This window comes from Erpetoichthys calabaricus, chromosome 7, assembly GCF_900747795.2.
Source record: "Erpetoichthys calabaricus chromosome 7, fErpCal1.3, whole genome shotgun sequence".
Classification (NCBI taxonomy): domain Eukaryota; kingdom Metazoa; phylum Chordata; class Cladistia; order Polypteriformes; family Polypteridae; genus Erpetoichthys; species Erpetoichthys calabaricus.
The window spans coordinates 27,138,907-27,158,554 of NC_041400.2; the positions used below are offsets into that span (position 1 = coordinate 27,138,907).

The 19,648-nt window shown below is 38.3% G+C and overlaps 1 protein-coding gene across 8 annotated transcripts in view; it reads right to left on the reverse strand.

Annotated features, from left to right (window-relative positions):
* The window catches only part of ptbp3 (polypyrimidine tract binding protein 3), a 135,019-nt gene that overhangs the window by 11,944 nt on the left and 103,427 nt on the right, over positions 1–19,648 (reverse strand). For all 8 annotated transcript variants that reach the window (XM_051930207.1, XM_051930206.1, XM_028804902.2 and 5 more), the window contains 7 exons: positions 17,479–17,589; positions 13,984–14,158; positions 11,491–11,565; positions 8,608–8,747; positions 5,260–5,293; positions 3,035–3,127; positions 2,362–2,578 (listed from right to left, as the gene is read on the reverse strand). In XM_051930207.1, the coding sequence (XP_051786167.1) occupies positions 2,362–2,578; positions 3,035–3,127; positions 5,260–5,293; positions 8,608–8,747; positions 11,491–11,565; positions 13,984–14,158; positions 17,479–17,589 (845 nt within the window). The remainder of the gene's footprint in view (positions 1–2,361; positions 2,579–3,034; positions 3,128–5,259; positions 5,294–8,607; positions 8,748–11,490; positions 11,566–13,983; positions 14,159–17,478; positions 17,590–19,648) is intronic.

Sequence of the window (19,648 nt, forward strand, 5' to 3'; positions counted from 1 at the left end):
TTCTAGTAGGACTGACTACTGCAGTGTGGTGTTTACAGGATGTTCAAATTGTACTTTATACAGTTTCCAGTTAATCCAAAATGCTGCTGCAAGAATTGTTACAAGAAAATATGAATACATAGCGCCGGTTCTTAAATCCTTACACTGGCTCCTGGTTAAGTTTAGAGCAAATTTCAAAATCCTACTCTTAACATATAAAACTTTAAATGGCCAAGGTCTGGCTTACTTAACTGAACTAATCATTACCTACAGACCAGATGTACATTAAGATCTCAAAATGCCAGTCTGCTTATGATTCCGAGGATTAATAAAATTAACAGTGGAAAGTTGAGCTTTCAGTGCAATGGTCTGCCTGCTACTATAAGAGATGCCCCTTCAGTCTCAGCTTTCAAATCCCGGCCGAATCTATTTATCTATCTGAAGACTCTCTACTTCTGTTCAGCATACCCCGAGTAGAGCTGCTGATTATCTGTGCATACTGGATCTCTGTTGTTAGTCATTGGCACTAAAACATAAGTAATGTGATAGTTTTAGGGTGTTACTAACCCTCACCTATTCTATTTCTCTTCTCGGTACACATGTGTCTTGGTGCCACTGCCCTAATGCCAAGTTATTTGCCTCCCTATGGAAAAGTAATCTCTGAGACAGATGCATTGGAATCAGTGGCTAGAAAGAAGGGTCCTTTCATCAGATTGGCCAGTCCAGCACTGACTCAGCTGTGGAATGGCCAGTAGGGGAGAGGCAGCTTGATAGCCGAGGTCTCCAGGACTCTGAACAAATCTGAATCCTATTATGTGATATCATCTGCTCTTGCATTTTTCTCTGCTCTTGTACTATTGCACTGTAGTGGGGATTACTTGCATTCTGTTCTGTGTACTGTATTTACCCCATTGTTTGGCACCCACAATATGCCCAACCTACCTGGAAAAGGGTCTCTCTCGGAATTGCATTTCCTGAGATTTCTTTTCATTTTTTTACCCTTAAAGGTTTTTTAATGGGGGAGCCTTTTCTTGTCTTCTTAGAAAGTCAAGGCTGGGGGGCTGTCAAAAAACAGGGCCTGTTAAAACCCATTGCGGCACTCCTTGTGTGATTTTGGGCTATAAAAAAATAAATTGTATTGTACTGTACAAGCTGAACTACACAGCTATGCATATGATACACATCTTTATTTATCCATAGCACTTGATGACCCTGACACTCTGGGTTCTCTGATCCAATGTCATACCAGTATTTCTGAATGGATGAGTAGTAACTTTCTCAACCTAAATAAGAAAAAATCAGAAATCTTAGTAGTGAGCAAACATGGAAATAGTGGGGGTAGTAGAAGTAAACTTGATCCCTTAACATTAAAAGTCAGAATTCAGGTGTAATCATGGACTTTGACCAAAACTTTAAAATCACACATCAACCAAATTGTTACGACTGTATTTTTTCACTTAAGGAACTTTGCAAAAGCTAGACTTCTTATAACATTATAAGACGCTGAAAAATTAATTCACACTTTTGTTTTAGTCGACTAGATTACTGTAATGCACTCTTAACTGGTCTATCAGTTAGCCCAGAATGCAGAAGCAACAGTCTTAATGAGAAAGTGCAAATCTGAGCACATCTCACCACTTTTAGCGTCATGAAACTGCTTACATGTGACCTTCAGAATAGACTTTAAAAATACGACTAATGGTGTAAAACACCTTTAATAATCTTGCCCCTACTTAGATTTAGAATACATGTTCCCCAACAATCCAAGTCATACCCTTAGATCTTCTAATGGTGGTCTGCTTATTATTCTACGACTTAAGCATAAAAGAAGTGGCGAGGCTGCCTTCTGCAGTTATGGACTAAAATACTTTACTAATAGAGATACACCTGGCTAACACTGTGGAGCATATTAAAAAACTGCCAAAAAAACACTTTTTAAATTTGACTTTTTTGTAGCTAATAAAAGAAGACCATACATGAATAGTATTATTGTATTCTTCAGGCATTTGCAATCTTTACTAAGCTCTACTTTTCTGTGCTTTCTTTTCCACTTTCTAAAATGCCACCACTACCTGATCAAGGCACTATGCAGCCATGGTGTCCATGAGACCCACTGTAGCAAGTCCTCTGGGACAAAGCCTGCATACAACGAGACACAATTTAACTACATTTACGTTAGGTTAAACGCCCAGTAAGGGTTAGGCGGTCCTTTGGCCATGGAACCCTTGCAGATTGTGTGTTTTTTTTTCCCTTCCTGTAAATGAAGAACAAATCTTGATATGTCCACAAATGTTAAAAAATATATTTAATGGAGTGTACTTCACAAGATTCTAAGTACTATATTTTCTTAAAAAACAACCTAAATTACAGTTTGCAACTCACGGAATGTTGGAGAGATGTAGAGTTGCCGAAGGAGGAAAAATGTTCTGGAAGTTCTTTGAGCCTGGCTTCTTGAAGCGATGCAGAGGGCTGTTGCTGAAATCCTTAGTTAGCCCTTGGTCCTCCTGTCCTTCACGTGGAAGCTGAACAGTCTGGTGTTTGGAAAGAGTCACACGAATTACTTTGCCATGTAGACGCTGCCCATTGAGATGGCTCATTGCTGCAAAGACAAGAGACAATATTACATTTAAAGAACATCTGAATGTTTTAAACCGACTAATAAAAAATATTTGAAATTTCACTTTTGAACTGTCCAATTCTCTTAACATGGCATTTCAGCAAATACTTAACTGCTAGTTAAAAGTGTAAGGACACAATGGATTTGCTTACACACTTATTTACTTTAATCACTAGTCTCACTGTACATTAGCACACTTTTCACTTCAATCCGTCAATAAAATGGATGCTATGGGATCATAAAATTTTAGGGCAATGGGCACTAGAGTTACAATTACATTTTTTAGGCTAAAAACAAATGTTACTATTGTACTGAGCATGGGAAACAATGGCTGCATACCACCTATGCAACAATAAAAAAAGACATGCATGTTAGAGAGATAATATTTTTATTAGTTCAGTAATGTTTTCATTCTTATACTCAAAAAAAACAACCCACCCAGCTGAGCTTGAGTTGCATCGGCCATTTGTATTAAGGCATTTTCCTTTTTATTAAAAAGGATTTTCACTCTGTGCACATCGCCATAAACACCTGTAGGCAGAAAAATATGCAGATATGTGTCACAGCCAAAGCTGAATTAGAAGAAATAAGAATATTATTAGTGTACTATAAAGAACAATAAACCACAGCACTTTCTTGTAAAACTCTACTGCCTTATTTACATACTTTTTCATGACATTCTAAAGTGCTCACTTTATCTTTGGTGTTGATCAGTAATTAGACCCTTTGGTCCTTGCTGATTGCGAAGAACATTAGTGGTTTCCCTTCTTTTCATACATACTCCCAGTTTATTACTTTGTTATGAGCAGTTACTATGCTGTACTGACTGAATACTTCCTTTATTCTAGCATTTAAGCTGTTCACTCTAATGAAGGAGTCCATGAGTAACTGAACAGTCTGCCTGCTGGCTGGGCCTACATGACAACTGCAACAGGATACACCTGATTAAGAAGAAGAAGCTGGTAAACACATTAAAACACTTTTGTAAAAGAAACAGGAAAGAAATTTCTAAATTGGAAAAAAAAACACTGAAGATATGACACTTTAATACAATGTCAAGTAGTCCGTGTACAGCTTGCATAACAGTGTAAATTTGCTGTCCCCTCAAAATAACTCAACAAACGGCCAGTAATGTCTAAACCGCTGGCAACAAAAGTGAGTACACCCCTAAGTGAAAAATGTCCAAATTGTGCCCAATTAGCCATTTTCCCTCCCCGGTGTCATGTGACTCGTTAGTGTTACAAGGTCTCAGGTGTGTTAAATTTGGTGTTATCGCTCTCACACGCTCTCATACTGGTCACTGGAAGTTCAACACACGGCACCTCATGGCAAAGAACTCTCTGAGGATCTGGAAAAAAAAAAAGAACTGTTGCTCTACATAAAGATGGCCTCGGCTATACGAAGATTGCCAACACCCTGAAATGAGCTGCAGCATGGTGGCCAGGACCATACAGCAGTTTAACAGGACAGGTTCCACTCAGAACAGGCCTCACCACGGTTGACCAAAGAAGCTGAGTGCATGTGGTCAGCGTCATATCCAGAGGTTGTCTTTTGAAAATAGACGTGTGAGTGCTGCCAGCATTGCTGCCGAGGTTGAAGGGGTGGTGGGGTCAGCCTGTCAGTGCTCAGACCATACGCCACACTCTGCATCAAATTGGTCTGCATGGCTGTCGTCCCAGAAGGAAGCCTCTTCTAAAGATGATGCACAAGAAAGCCCACAAACAGTTTGCTGAAGACAAGCAGACTAAGGACATGGATTACTGGAACCATGTCCTGTGATCTGAGGAGACCAAGATAAACTTATTTAGGTCCGATGGTGTCAAGCGTGTGTGGCGGCAACCAGGTGAGGAGTACAAACACAAGTGTGTCTTGCCTACAGTGAAGCATGGTGGTGGGAGTGTCATGGTTTGGGGCTGCATGTGTGCTGCCAGCGCTGGGGAGCTATAGTTCATTGAGGGAACCATGAATGCTAACAAGTACTGTGAAATGCTGAAGCAAAGCATGATCCCCTCCCTTCGGAAACTGGGCCGCAGGGCAGTATTCCAACATAACGACCCCAAACACACCTTCAAGACAACCCCTGCCTTGCTAAAGAAACTGAGTGTAAAGGTGCTGGACTGGCCAAGCATGTCTCCAGATCTAAACACTATTGAGCATCTGTGGGGCATCCTCAAACGGAAGGTGGAGGAGCGCAAGGTCTCTAACATCCACCAGCTCCGTAATGTCATCATGGAGGAGTGGAAGAGGATTCCAGTGGCAACCTGTGAAGCTCTAGTGAACTCCATGCAAAATAGAATTAAGGCAGTGCTGGAAAATAATGGTGGCCACAAAAAATATTGACACTTTGGGCACAATTTGGACATTTTTCACTTAGGGGTGTACTCACTTTTGTTGCCAGTGGTTTAGTCATTAATGGCTGTGTGTCGAGTTATTTTGAGGGGACAGCAAATTTACACTATTATACAAGCTGTACACCGACTACTTTACATTGTATCAAAGTGTCATATCTTCAATGTTGTCCCATGAAAAGATATAAAATATTTACAAAAATGTGAGGGGTGTGCTCACTTTTGTGAGATACTGTAGGTCATACAATTTGTTTAAAATGATTCAACAAGCAAATATTTACAGCAAAAAAACACAGTACATAAAATGAATCGTACCAAATAAGATGAATAGTCCATGAGGTGATATACTCTGAAAAACACAGAATAAATTAATAACAGAAAGCTAGATATAAATTCACAAATACTATTTTCCCACAAGTATGATATACTGTACATCATATACAGTAAAGTGGCATTTCTGGAAACTATTGTTGCTTTGGATAGTAAATAGTTACCTGAACAAAAGCATCACACGGTAAAGAACTGAATATTTTTAAAAATGAACACTTGCTGTTATATAAATCAACTGTGTTTGATCCATCATTTACAGTTTATATCCAAAATAAAGAGACAAGCATTAAACTTTCCCATGTAAGGACACAGATTTTGAGTAAATAGTGTGCAATACAAATTTTACATTTATATTTATTTGCTTGGAAGATGCTTTTATCCAAAGCAACTTACAAATTCTAATATTCAAACAAGCAGACTTCTCTCTACATGTAATTTACATTTGGACATTATACTACTACATCACTGACACTAACAGCACATTTCAGGACCCTGTTCGGTAATCATAAGAGGGGTGGACAGTGTTAATACCTATTATGCATTCTGACTGTGCCTTACATTAGTTAGTGGTACAATGCAAACTCTGTGTGTGTGTGTGTGTGTGTGTGTGTGTGTGTGTTTTTTTTTAATAATATGTACTTCATTAACAAATGCAGTTACGGGCCCTAGAATCTCATTTAATGTTGGAAGTCAGCTACCCACTGTTCAACCATACTGTAAGTGCAACCACATCATTTTTGTACTTTCTTAATATATATGTCCTTTGGATCACACATTCAATGTCATTTGTAATTTAGTAGAACTGAATATGAAGAAGCCTTAATTACTATGCAGTTACTTCATATTTTTATTGACTGGCAATGACATAAAGTAGTTGTAGTTTTTTTTTTTATATATTTAATAGGATGCATAAATCACTTTATTATTGTATTATTTGTTTAAAAGTACAAAAATATTTATTTTAATTATTTAGAAACTGCATTTCTTATTCATTTGTGCATAGACATTAACTATTTATTTTACGAGTATAGTCATGCTTGTCTATGCACAAACTATATTATGTAAACAATAAATAAAAATATAGCTAATTGTGATTGTAACTGATAATTGATCTATTCAGTTATTCTGTTTAATATAGCATACAAGCAATCCATCATTTACCAACATTACAGAAGCACTGAAATGGATACAGTTTACATGGATATTTGAATTGGAAACTTTTAGTGTTGGGCTTTACTGAAGTATTTAGCAAGGTGAACATGCCTGGATCTGAGTGTACAAACATCGATCCTTTCATATATGCTGATTGATATTTGAAGTCCAAGCAGCATTTGCTGTGATTAATGTGGGGGTCAGAGCTTTCATTTTAGCTGAACACTGGCGTAGTGGTAGACAGAAACACTAGCATCTATACTTAGTAGTATTGGGTTTTGTATTAAAGAAAGTGGAGTCATAAACTGAGAAAAGGGAATCTGAAGAGTCACCTTGTGCATGGAGAGGAACAGCAGAGTGTAAGAAAAAAAAGGTTCATCTTTGTTAGAAATAAAAAAAAAAAATAATGAGTTCAGGCCTTTTCATTTTGCCCTGTCATTCCTTGCCTAAATGAGGACAATGACTGAGAGCTTGAGTTTAACACAGCAGCTCACATTTTAATTAGAGAATGAACAGATAAAGAACAGATTAAGAACAATTTGCTCTCACTGTTTAGTAAACAATATGCTTGTTAGCTTATTTTACATGTAAACTTGTTAAGTGTTTTGGCCTTGTACTTTCTTCTTCATTGTCATGAACATTTTATTAGCATTATGGATTTTAATTCTGAAAAGAAATTTTATTTTCGTTTATGGCATGAGTATTATGAATCAATATTTTTGTACATGTTTTATTAGTTTAAAAAAGTATGTTTTAAGGATACTATATATTTTTGTAGTATTTATTATGGTCATTAAACAATAAGCATACAAAATTTCATTTTGTTAATAAAAAATGAACAGGTAACACCTGTTATCTGGAGTACAATTATAAAAATACCACTTGTCATAGACAGCCGGCAGCTCAGTCCGGTCAGGATGTCCCAGGATGGGAGGAATGGAGAAGGGCAGCCTTTTCAGGATACTGCCTCCCCCTGGACAGTAAATGTACTCCGGATTCCCGCAGGGCATCATGGGATGTGGAGTCTATTTTCTCAGCCCTGTTGGGTGCTGTGGGTGCCGCCAGGGGGAGCTCCTAAAGGACCTGGGGACTCTTATTTTTCATACAAGCCTGAAGTACTTCAGAGTCACGAGGACGGAAGCTCACAGAACTTCTGGGAAATTTGAGGACTGATGATGTGGTGTTTGACCCGGAAAAAGAGATGGAGCACTTCCAGAGTCAAGGGATATAAAAAGGACTGTTGGAGACCCAGCAAGAGGAGCCAGAGTTGGGAGGTTGGTTAACGAAGCTGCTGGGAGTGGAGGATTGTTGAATAGTGATTATTGATTTATTGTTAATTGTGGCGTGTGTGGTGTTTTGTGCAGTTTATTTGAAGAAAATATTAAAATTCTTCTTGGTGCTTTTACAAGTGTGTCTTGGATGTCTGTCTGTTGGGTTTCATGGGGCAACAGCGACCCCTAGCTGTAATAAAGAGCGTAAAGTAGTCTATATGTCCAGTTATGCAAGAGCGTAGTGTAAAACAATTTAAAGGATAAAGAAATCAAACCAGAATTAGTCAATTCTAGTAACATGAAATTGATTATTTGGTTTTGGTCCTAAAAACAACTGATTGGAACATTCCTAGTTATTTCATACATTAAACATCTTTGCCCAAGCTAAGTTTAGGACCAGGGTAAAATTGCCTTTTTAATGACTTGAAGCACAGGCAGTCTGGTCAGGGTTACACAGTGATTTGTTGCCCTGGATTACACCAGCAAAGGCGGTTTTTGAAACAGATATGTATTAAAAGAAACAATCCATTACAAATCCCAAAGACTTGCACTTTAAGTTTGTTGGTAAAAGTAAATTAGCCCGTGTGAATGACTGTGGGTGTGCATAAATATTTCTTTGTAAAGTACTGCCAATCTGCCCTGCCTTGCACCTGATAATACCAAGATGTGCTCTAACCTCTTTAATGCTGAATCTGTAAATCAGGAGGGTTTCAGAATGAATGGAGGGGTGAATATACTTGTCATCAATATCAAACTGCTGATTAGAAATATTCCTGACTGCTTTATCTCTTGTTAAAGGGTGAATTAGAACTGAGAGATGTGTCAATGATTTTGTATCCCAGTTACAGACAGAACACAAATGTTGCAGGAACTGAAAAAGAAGAAGGCTGTAAATGTCGTGATTTCTTACATCTGGATTGAGGTTGGAGACTAGCAGCACTGAATGCACTGCAGAAGGGGCAATGCCATGAATTGCTACACGCCCAGCAACTGCGGAGGTTGGAATAGCCAAATGGCTCAAGTGTCCAGGAACAGTCGGCATTGAAAGACCTGAAGAAATAAATCAATAAATAAAATCAAATCTGCAAAGATTATCCATCCACACTTTAACACTTGAATAATGTGCAAAAAATAAAATAAATATCTGTATGTGATCTGTGATTTGCAAAAACTGGAGTTTTAAATAAAAGATAATAGATTATAAAACTTACGAGATTCTTTGAACAAAAAAAAAAAAAAACGCTAATTTGATAATCAGTTATTTTGTTTTATAAAGATGGATAACAACAAATTTGTTTTCAAAATTTTCTACTTACGTTTGCAACATACAATGTTAACCTGCATCAAAACACCTCCTTTACTGTGAACCCTTTGGAAATAACCACATTTATATATAAATTTGTCTTAAAATATGTTCTGATCTTCATCTAAGTTACAATAATGAAAAAGCGCGTGTCTGGTTTAACTAGTAACATAAAAATTGTATTGTTATTGTACATATTGAGTACATCATTCAAAAGTTCACAGCGCAGGTTGGAAAAAGTAAATGAACCGCTAGGCTGATGACTTTGACAAAAGCTAATTGGAGTCAGGAGTTGGCAAAACTGGAGTCCTGCCAATGATATGAGATCGGAGGTGTGGCTTAGAGACACTTTGACCTATAAAAGAAGACAAAATAGAGATCTCAGAAGATCAAGAACTGCTAATCTGCATAAAGGTGTAAAGGGTGTGCAGATATCTGTCATCCGCAGTTAGACAGGTCAGGATGAGGAGCATGCACTGCTACAGTGTTACAGCAGTTAGAGAAATCGTGCATAAATGGAGACAATTTAGTTGTGTGGCTGCTCTTGCCAGAAGTGGACATACAGTCAAGATGACTCGAAAGACACAACACCAAATGGTCAATGAAGTAAAAAAAAAAAGAAACCTACAGTAACAGTTAAAGACCTGAAGGAATCAATGGAACAGGTTAACATCTCTGTTCATGAGTCTATCGTACACAAAATATTGAACAGACACGGTGTCCATGACATACAGTAAAAAAACAAGAAGGAAGCAGCTGCTCTACAAAAAAACATTGCTGCATGCCTGAAGTGTGCCTAACATCATCTTGAAAGTCTACAATACCACTGGAAAAATATGACGGACTGAGGAAACTAAGGTTCATTTCAGGAGACATATGAAGCTCTACATCTGGCATAGGGCACTGCAAACTAACATAAAATAACATCATCCCAGTGGATGAAACATCATGATATGGCGCTGGTTTGCTGCCATGGAACATGCAAAGCTTGTCATCCCCGAGTTAAATACATTTGCAAGTTTATCAAAGTATTCCACAGGGTAGTAATGTCAGGGTGGCATCCCACCAAATGAAGGTCAGTACAAATTGGGAGATGCTACAGCACACTCTCTCTAAACAAAGAAACAATTCTACTGAAGAATTACTTCAAAAAGACAAAATGTGCCTTTTGGAATGGCCCAGTCAGATCCCAGACCTTAACTCAACTGAGAGTGTGACTTCAAGAGACCCATTCATGCCAGATGTCCTAAGAATATGGCTGAGCAGAAACAGGTCTGTAATGAAGTATGGTCCAAAATTCCTCCTGAATGAGGTGCAGGTCTGACCCACAAGTACTGAAGAGCTTGTTTGAGATTACTGCTACCAAAGGAGGTCGGGCCAGTTATTAAATTCAAGGGTTCACTTACTTTTTTACAACACACTGTGACTGTTTGATTGGGTGTGTTCAATAAAGACATGACAGATTAGAAAGGTTACTAGCATAAGCATATTGTGCTTGTCTGTACTTGTGACTTAAATGAAGATCAAATTACATTTTATGACCAATTAATGCAAAAAATCAAGTGATTACTGTATATACTTTTTCTAGCCACTGTGAATACTTTTTACAAATAATATTTTCCTATAACTAAGAATAGTATGGGTATTTGTGCATGTAAATGACTGTTATGTTCCTTGATATTACCTGTTAAATTCAGCATAATTTTTGATGTATTTATTGCAGAAAGTACAATAACATAATGCAACAGGTACAGGTCAAATAATGTAATATTGACAAACAACCAACAGTTTAATAAATAATAAATAAATTTCAAGTATAATAATGTAAAATTCCCACTGCCATCTCATAGGTAGAACAAATAGATTGATAATGCAGGATTTCTCTCACAGCTGGTGGTATGGAATTGAATTCTACAATATCTCCTGCTGAAGTCAGGGGAAATTATATATATATATATATATATATATATATATATATATTTGCCATGGACTGCAGGGTCTGACATGATGGAAAGTGCTTTCTTTAGGGTCTCTGCTCAAAAATGACCTGTGGCAATAGGAGTGTAGTCCCAGCAATGCCCCAAGCCACTTGGACAACCTGCTGCATGGCCCTGTAGTCTGCTGAAGAGCAGTTGCCATGTTGGACTGTGATGCAAGTGCTCTGCCCTCCAGTGTTCAACTGTACGTCAGTGGGGTTATCAAGTAAGCAAATTCAACCCCCCAGTCTCCTAAAAACTGAACATGTTGGGGGGGGGGGGGGGCTATTAGTGTTCCTTAGTGACATGGACCCCTGTGAACCTAAAACTTCTCACTTTTACCACTGCAGCCTTATTAATATCAGTAGGAAAATGGCCCCCTCTAATTCTCCTGAAGTTGACAGTCACCCAAAATGCTTTTTGTGAGCACCTGATGATTCCTCAGATGCAATTATGATTTATGATGCAAGTTCACAAACAATAACATGGAGTTCTACCATAACTGGGTCCATACCTGCTTGTGGAAAGCTGATAGTTGGAGCAAACCCAGCTGCCCCTGCAAAGGGTGAAGATATAATTCCTGGAGCACCTGTTGGCAGTTAAAAACACAGTACTTACAAAATAATTAAACTAAAAAAATGTAACACTCCATGTCAAGTGTCAAGGATTGTGACTTTTTAATACTGGTGATACACTTTCTTCACTGTAAAGCTAATTTGTAACATTTTGAATAATCTCTGATTATTTAAACCTGCTTATCCAAGTGATGGCAATTTATTTATTATTCTTATTAAATATCTTACATATTAAATTTATTATAAGAACTATTAAAATAAGGCGGCACAGTGGTGCAGTGGGTAGCGCTGCTGCCTCGCAGTTGGGAGACCTGGGGACCTGGGTTCGCTTCCCGGGTTCTCCCTGCGTGGAGTTTGCATGTTCTCCCCGTGTCTGCGTGGGTTTCCTCCGGGCGCTCCGGTTTCCTCCCACAGTCCAAAGACATGCAGGTTAGGTGGATTGGCGATCCTAAATTGGCCCTAGTGGGTGCTTGGTGTGTGGATGTGTTTGTGTGTTCCTGCGGTGGGTTGGTACCCTGCCCGGGATTGGTTCCTGCCTTGTGCCCTGTGTTGGCTGGGATTGGCTCCAGCAGACCCCCATGACCCTGTGTTCGGATTCAGCGGGTTGGAAAATGGATGGATGGATGGATGGAACTATTAAAATAAGACACACAGGAATACATTATAACCCCAAAATTCAGATACATTTCCCAAATCTAATAAAGATGTTTTTCAACTTCACATAAGCAACTGCAACTCCAAACACAGTCATGTTAACTAAGAAATCAACAGGCTGCTGCTGGATTGACACATTAGTGGGCCGTAAGTTAGTGCGCTTACAGTTGTAGTGTTGTAGCCATCCACGTGAAGGCTGCTTCTGTCAATGTGCTCACTCGAGTCCAGCTTTCTTTGACAATTCTAAGACATGCTGCTACACTAAAGCCACTGCAGATGATTCGTAGTGCAAGGGCACATCTTGTGTTCAACAAGCCAAGAGAGCATATCACTCTTTTACTGGTCACTCCACTGGCTCCCTGCAGCAGCACACACTGAGTTTAAATCCTTGAGGGTGGCCTACAGAGTGGTCAATGGGGCAGCATCTCTATATACATGGAGGCACTCGTGAGGACCATCTCACCCCTCAGGCAAGTAAATGGCACCAGGTGATACCATTTTTATGTGGCACTTTGAGAGGATGGAACGAGCTTCACACCTCCCAATTGTCGACTTCATCACTGTTTACAAAATCACTGAAGATGACTGTGTGTTATCTGTCTAACTGGTAATGGCTTTGACAGGATCTTATGACATAGCAAAGATTAACTGGTTGTGCATTCTGTTTGGTCCTGAGCTCTACACTTGTGATGATCAATCTTGCAACTTTGTTCTGTAACGCTTCATTATGTTGACCTCTTTTGTAAGTTGCTTTGGATAAAAGCATCTGCTAAGCAACTAAGTGTCAATTTAAGATTAACTGGAAACAGAATATTTACATACTCCAGACAGATGTGGGAGTCAAACCTAAGGCACTGGATCTGTTGGGCCCCAGCTCTAACCATTGCAACATCCCAGTTAAAATGTAACGATTAAAAAATGCAAACATAGAGAAAATAAAATTACAGATTTAAATTCTGTAAAATAGCAGTGAAAGCACATGAGGCCTGGTGGAATAAATTTCACTAATAATGTGAATTTATTCAAATTTAGTCAAAGTCAACAATCAGATTTAAATGAACACCATGGAGTAATTGGGCTAGCAATTTATAAATGACAAATTATATGGAACAGCAAACACAAGTTTATTGAGTATCTGTTTCTTTTGATTATGGACTGGATAAGGAGTTTAAACGTTTCATCAGTGTCATAACTTACTAGTCAATGGTGTATGTCAGCAACGTACTGCAAACAAGCGTGAGGAACAGTAGTCAAGAGGAGAGGGAGTACAGTCAGAGTGTCATGGAATTCGTTCACCACTTTGAAAAGGTATCTGTGCGTAAGGCTTTATCTCGTCTTTGAGGCGAGTCATTCGACAGAAGCGCAGTTTTTAATGTCACTGGAAACTGCATCACTTGACACAGCCTGCAGAATACTGGTCCTAAGATCTACACAACTGCAAATATTTCATAAAGATTTGGACTAGAATGTTACAATGCCTTGACACTTTCCTTAGAAACCATTAACACTTCTACTTCAGAAAATTTTTATATTCTTGACAAAATTATAAATCCTAAAAAAAGTTAATTAGCTAAAATTACTATCAAACTATCACTGTCCCCTAAATTGTAGTCTGATAGTACATAATCATGACAGAGCAGTACAACTCCAAACTCCGTCTTCAAGCAACTTCCATGTGTCCACAGGAATACCACACATTACGTATTTTAGAACTGCATGCATTTCGGCTCTCCATTAGGTTTGGGCTAATTGTATTCAAATGTATTCTTTTTTCTTACCAAAAGCAGCAGCCATCGAAGGGTCGAGGCTGGGCTGGCCATCACCAGATGGAAGATCTAGTCGAGTGAAATCTCTGCTTTTATCATTGTTATATTTTACATTAAGGCTGGTAAGTTTGGAGAATTCCACACGTAGAGTACAGCAGGCATTATAAATGTTCTGCCCATCCAGTGTCTAAAAAACAGCAACAGAAAATAAATCAGCAGCTAAACATATTGTTAGTTAAACATAAAAGGTGGATTTTAATATAAAACATTATACAGTAAGTCTAAGAAATATATTCAGGTAAATAATTGAGAGATCCTTTATCTATGCTGACAAAGATTCAATACACAGAGTGGAAGAAAGTTTAAAGAAATGATCAAGTACCTTTCACATACAAATGTGTCTGATAGCAAGTGATTTGGGGATAAAACTAATTAATTTAAATGTCACATCACATTTTGTTTCCAGTTGTTATTCCTCATACTGTACACAAAATATAATTACCATATATAATCGCATTTAAGTTCTCCCGGGGATAAAGTCAGGGCTTGATTTTACAGTATAATTTTCAGTAGTTTATAATGTTGGTTGTATAAGTCGAATACGGAAAACTCACGCTATCAGTCCAAGAGATTACGATATGCTAACGTCCACCTGAGAGAGTAACCACGGAGCACACTGTCTTTTTATCTAAGTATTGTGCCTACGTGACCACACGGTAATACCCAAACTATTCCAAAGCGACATTTGCAGCGTTTTATGTTTTTTGTATCTCATACCCTCATACATCTTTATCATAAGAGCATCTCTTATCTACGATGGAGCATTCAGGTTTTAAATTAAAAGTCGTTGAAGAGATTGGTAACTGTGCTGCTGCAACAAAATTCGATGCGTTTTAGAAACTGATGCAAGATTAGAGGACGAGGCAAGAAGATGTAAATAAAAATAAATAATTAAAATTAAGTGTTGCATTTTTGAATGGGCGTATATGTAGGGGACTGATTTTATGATTGATTTTTCGGGTTTCAAGGCCCAACTTACTGTATATATGAGTATATACGGTAAACAAAAAAAAAAACACACACACACATACAAAAAAACTCAAACCAATCCTAAATTAATGGAAAGGTTTAGCAAGTAAAAATAAACCTGCTCTTCACACGATACTAAAGTCATCCATCAACCATGAACGAACGATATGTGAACCTGCACAACATAATAAACGGAGTCAATTCAGTCACACAGTCGTTACGAGGTTTAGGTTTGAATCTGGCGTACGGCCATCTGCACATACTGCACCACCTGCGCCTGTGTGGGTTTCTCAGACGTTATTCTCATTTTCTCCCACATCTCAAAGACACGGTTCCCATCTAAATGGGAGTGTGCAGGTCAGTGGCTCCTGCTACGGACTGGCATGGCTTCCAGGGCTTGTTGCTGACCTTGCCCCTTTATTTCTTGTGTAGAACGTAGTCTCCCAAAAAGCCTGAATCAAAGTAGGCATGTTTGAGAATATTCTGATATGCGTTAAACCAGAACTTGCAGAAAAAGTTCAACGTTAGCTTTACAGGTAAGGCTCACAATATCAGACACATAAATGTCAGCACGTTTGCTTGACTGTAACAAGAAAGAAAAAAATGTAAACTTGTTAATTTTTAGCTTGTGAATCTGGAGAATATTAGCTATAAGATGTGCATTAACAGAGTCAAATACAAAAAGCAGTGCACCTGGCTGTCAAACAATGTCACAGCCACCAAATACTGAATGGTGGGAAATCATTTCAAGTTTAGAAAGCCTTTCTACTGTTGCCGTTTCATGTCTTCTCCATTACTAGGTGGCTCTTTACATACAATTTTAGACATACTGGTTATTGAGCCAGGACTAAAACACATCTTTAATTTACTGCTCATTTAAGGCTCATTATCACATCACTTGGATGGTTATGAAGCAAAGAAACTTTTATAAACCCCGACAGATAAATGCTAGTGAAAATCCAGCATACTGTATACCTTCTGTTTAAGGATTATTCATTTTTCCACTTCTTAAAAAACAAAATTCAACAGCCCTACAATAACATTAACTGTGAATATTTTCATACTGTTTGCATTTTTTATAAGCCAGGCATGTTCACAATAATAACTGACATTTGTCACTAGCATAAGGATATATGGCTGATGATGTGAATTACTTTAATTTGAAAATGAGTGCTAGAAAACACGTTAAGACTGTCAAACTGTTGTGAAGAAAGGTTTAAGTGGAGAGGAGAGCATTTGGCCAGGACTGCAGGTTGTTGCAGACTCCTCTTATAAACTGCTGATGAATTTATCTGTCATCCACTTTCAATCGCAGTTCAGTGACCTTTTCTCAGATTAACAGGCGATGTATTTTTATACAATTGCTGGCATAGTTTAAGTGGGAAAAAAAGTAAAGTTTTTCAGTGGTTTTATCTCCCCCAAAACATATAGCATGACTGAGACATAAGACTAATATGAGTATCTTCAACTTAATAGGGGAAAAAAAAAAAGTGTATTTCACAATTAGTGAACATAAAACATTCTAAAAAAAATAAAAATAAGCTGTTCTCATAAGTGTGATAATAAAATAAATAAAAAACCATGAAAGGACTAAGGAGAGGTGTTTATATGCTGTTTAATGATATTGGAGGGCACTCGTAATGTTAGACATCCAGTAAAAGGTTTTCATCAGTTGCTAGCAAGACGGAAATGTTAACCCTTAAACTGGCTATAGTCGGTTTCCAGTGCAATTTGGAAGCACGCTGGAGCCGAGTATATTGGGCGACTAAATCCACTGAATGCTGCAACCGGCTATAGTCGTGTCTCACAGCAATTTGCCAGCACGCCGGAACTGATCAGTCAGTGTTGTATATTCGTTGGACAGCCAGCTCATGTCCACTGCTGCCCACCTAGAGACTCAGCACCACTGTCCCTGGGATTCAGCCGCTGCACTAGGCTAGCCTGTCGGCGTTGGCCTCTGTGTGTTTGTGTGCAGCCAGTTCAACTGCAGTTGGCTCGGTGATTTACTGAACTTCATAAATGGTGTCAGTTGCACCTTGAATATATAATAATAGATTGTTGCAGTAGTTTTTTATTTTTACGGATGGATGGACAGTTCATTGGCAGTGTGTACAATCATCAGTGTTGCAGTGTGACACTCTTTGCATGAACAAAAATGTGTTCCATTAAAATTTCACATTTTCTTTGTGAATTATGACGTTTATTTAAAAAGTGCAGCAAAAAAGTATTTGGCGTCCAGTGGTGAATTAACCCCCAAGTATGTGGCAATTTAAGGGTTAACTTTTTGTTTCCTTGAGATCTCTGAAAAAAATTATTTCATTATCTCAAGAAAACAATTAAAAAAGAATGATATTCACGTGCCCTCTGGGCTTCCGTAAATTAACGATCGTCATTTGAACTAATTGACATCATTAGGCAACATCCCATAATATGCTATATTCATTTCAGGATTTGACCATTTTTGTGGATAGTACTCACCATCTTGGCATGATGTGCATTCACAGGATCAGCATACTGCAGGAGAGCTTGAAACTGGTTATTCTTCGTGAAGGTGATGATTTTCAGCACGGTGCCAAACTTAGAGAAGATCTAACAGGCCAAACAAGACAGAAACACTCAATGAGCACATGTGAAATGCTTGCCCTTGTTAATACTTCTCCTGGCCAATGTAATTTAGTACAAAATGTAATTGCTTATGTTCTGTGAACACTCCATTCGCCTTTGTCTACACTGATAAGGAGGGCTGCACGAGGTTACTGACGTGCATTCTATTAAAAAACATGCAGAGATAACCGTCAAGAGTTTAATTTGCCAGTCCATATCCAAAATGCAAAAATGGATAAAACAATGTTTAAAAAATTAAACTCTTCATATTTTTTGGACAAAACAGAACAGCTGATCACACTCTTGACCCCAGAAGGTGCATTTCTCAAATTTTAAGTTTTCTTTGTGAGCTGGTAGGAATGTGAGGGAAAGAGTCCCAGACATTCAGCATTAACTTTATTAAAGATCTTTTAGATTCTTCTTTATTGTTTGAATGCACTGCAGTTAACGTATCAAACCACAAAAGTGTGTATTTATGCCCTCAGCCACACTCAATACACTGAAAATGACACATTTAAGTCTGCATTGTGTGTTTTTTCAGTCAGTCAGTTTTTTATTTCTGATTCAAATTGATTTTTTTCTCACTGCACTAAACAAATTCCCCAAGTCAATTTCATGAACTATGGAGGGCAATTTTAATTTAGGATTCTTATGATAAATCCCCATGTTTCATTATTCTTTGGAAATGTGAAAAAAAAAATCCACAAGGCTTAAATTAAAAAGAAAGAAAAAAAAAAAAAAAGTAAAACCAGCCAGCTTTTATCTGGGTACTCAGAACACACAGCGCAAGACCCTGCAGTCATTAAAGTGAGGTTCGAAACCACTTAATGGGGCATCTGCACACAAGTGACGTATGAAACAGAGCCGTCCTTTCAGTTGAATATTAATGTTTTTGTTTGTTTGGGCCAAAACATTGCACACTTCGTAGAGACTGTATAAATATCCAAGTGTTTGATTACAGTTTACCCTTTTATAGCTTTTTCCAAAAATGAGTGAAGCTGTCTACAGTACGTTATTTGGTAAAAGAAGTAATAAACAAATTTTGTTCAAAAAAATAAAAATGCTGTTAACATTACCATCATTTTCACCCCATTGATCTTGACAAGGGGCAGTATCACAACACACTGTGCTGGACCGAACAGACCACTCTTTTCAAGTAACCTCACCCAGAACCTCTGGACGAGTTCCCCAATACTTTCAAACTACCCAAGAAATTTGATCTCTTCTGGATATCCCTGGTCAGGTCCAGGGACTTCTCTTAGTGGACCGTGAATTGTACACCTTCAGTGTTAGGTGCTAAGAAGGCCTTCCAACTTACATGCCCAGCCAGTGCCTCCTCTCGATCCAGATAAGCTATGCTTCTACTCTGATGACTTGACAGTACTGCCAGGTGTCTCACCCATCAGTGAGCGTGCCACCATTAAACATGCACAGGAAGCTGATTGTGGCCACTTATACCTGTGATCTAATTCTTTCAGTGACTCCATTGAGCATGCAACTGTAAGTAAGTCTGAGAATTCACTGAAACATTTTGGACATGGATAGCCTAATACAATCCCTGCAAGACTAATGCGACCACACAGATTCACTGGTCAAACCCTAACAATATCATTTCTGCCAATCATGACCAAGACTCGGGGTATTTGAACTCCTCCATTTGGAGATTCTTCTCACTCCTTACATGAAGAGAAAACGCCACTGTTTTCCTGGACAGAACTATGATAGAGGCATCCACAGGTTTGCCTATGGAAACCTGGTTACAGCTTTTACTTCCCCCGTAGTAAAGTGTGTTTGTCATCTAGGCAGTTCTAGGCCAATCCGAGGACCTGATTAAACTATACAATCATTAGTAGTGGTGGGCAGAGTGTACGAAGGGCAGGGAAGGGATCAGTACACTCGACTTGCGCTACTGAGGCAGATACGTTATTTTATTTTAAACAGCTACCCAATCCAATTCTTCTGAAGTCATCCCCCCTTTAATAATAGGGTTATTTCTACCTAATTTGCACATTTCTATCAGGGGTGGTTCCATCTGTTTTACTAT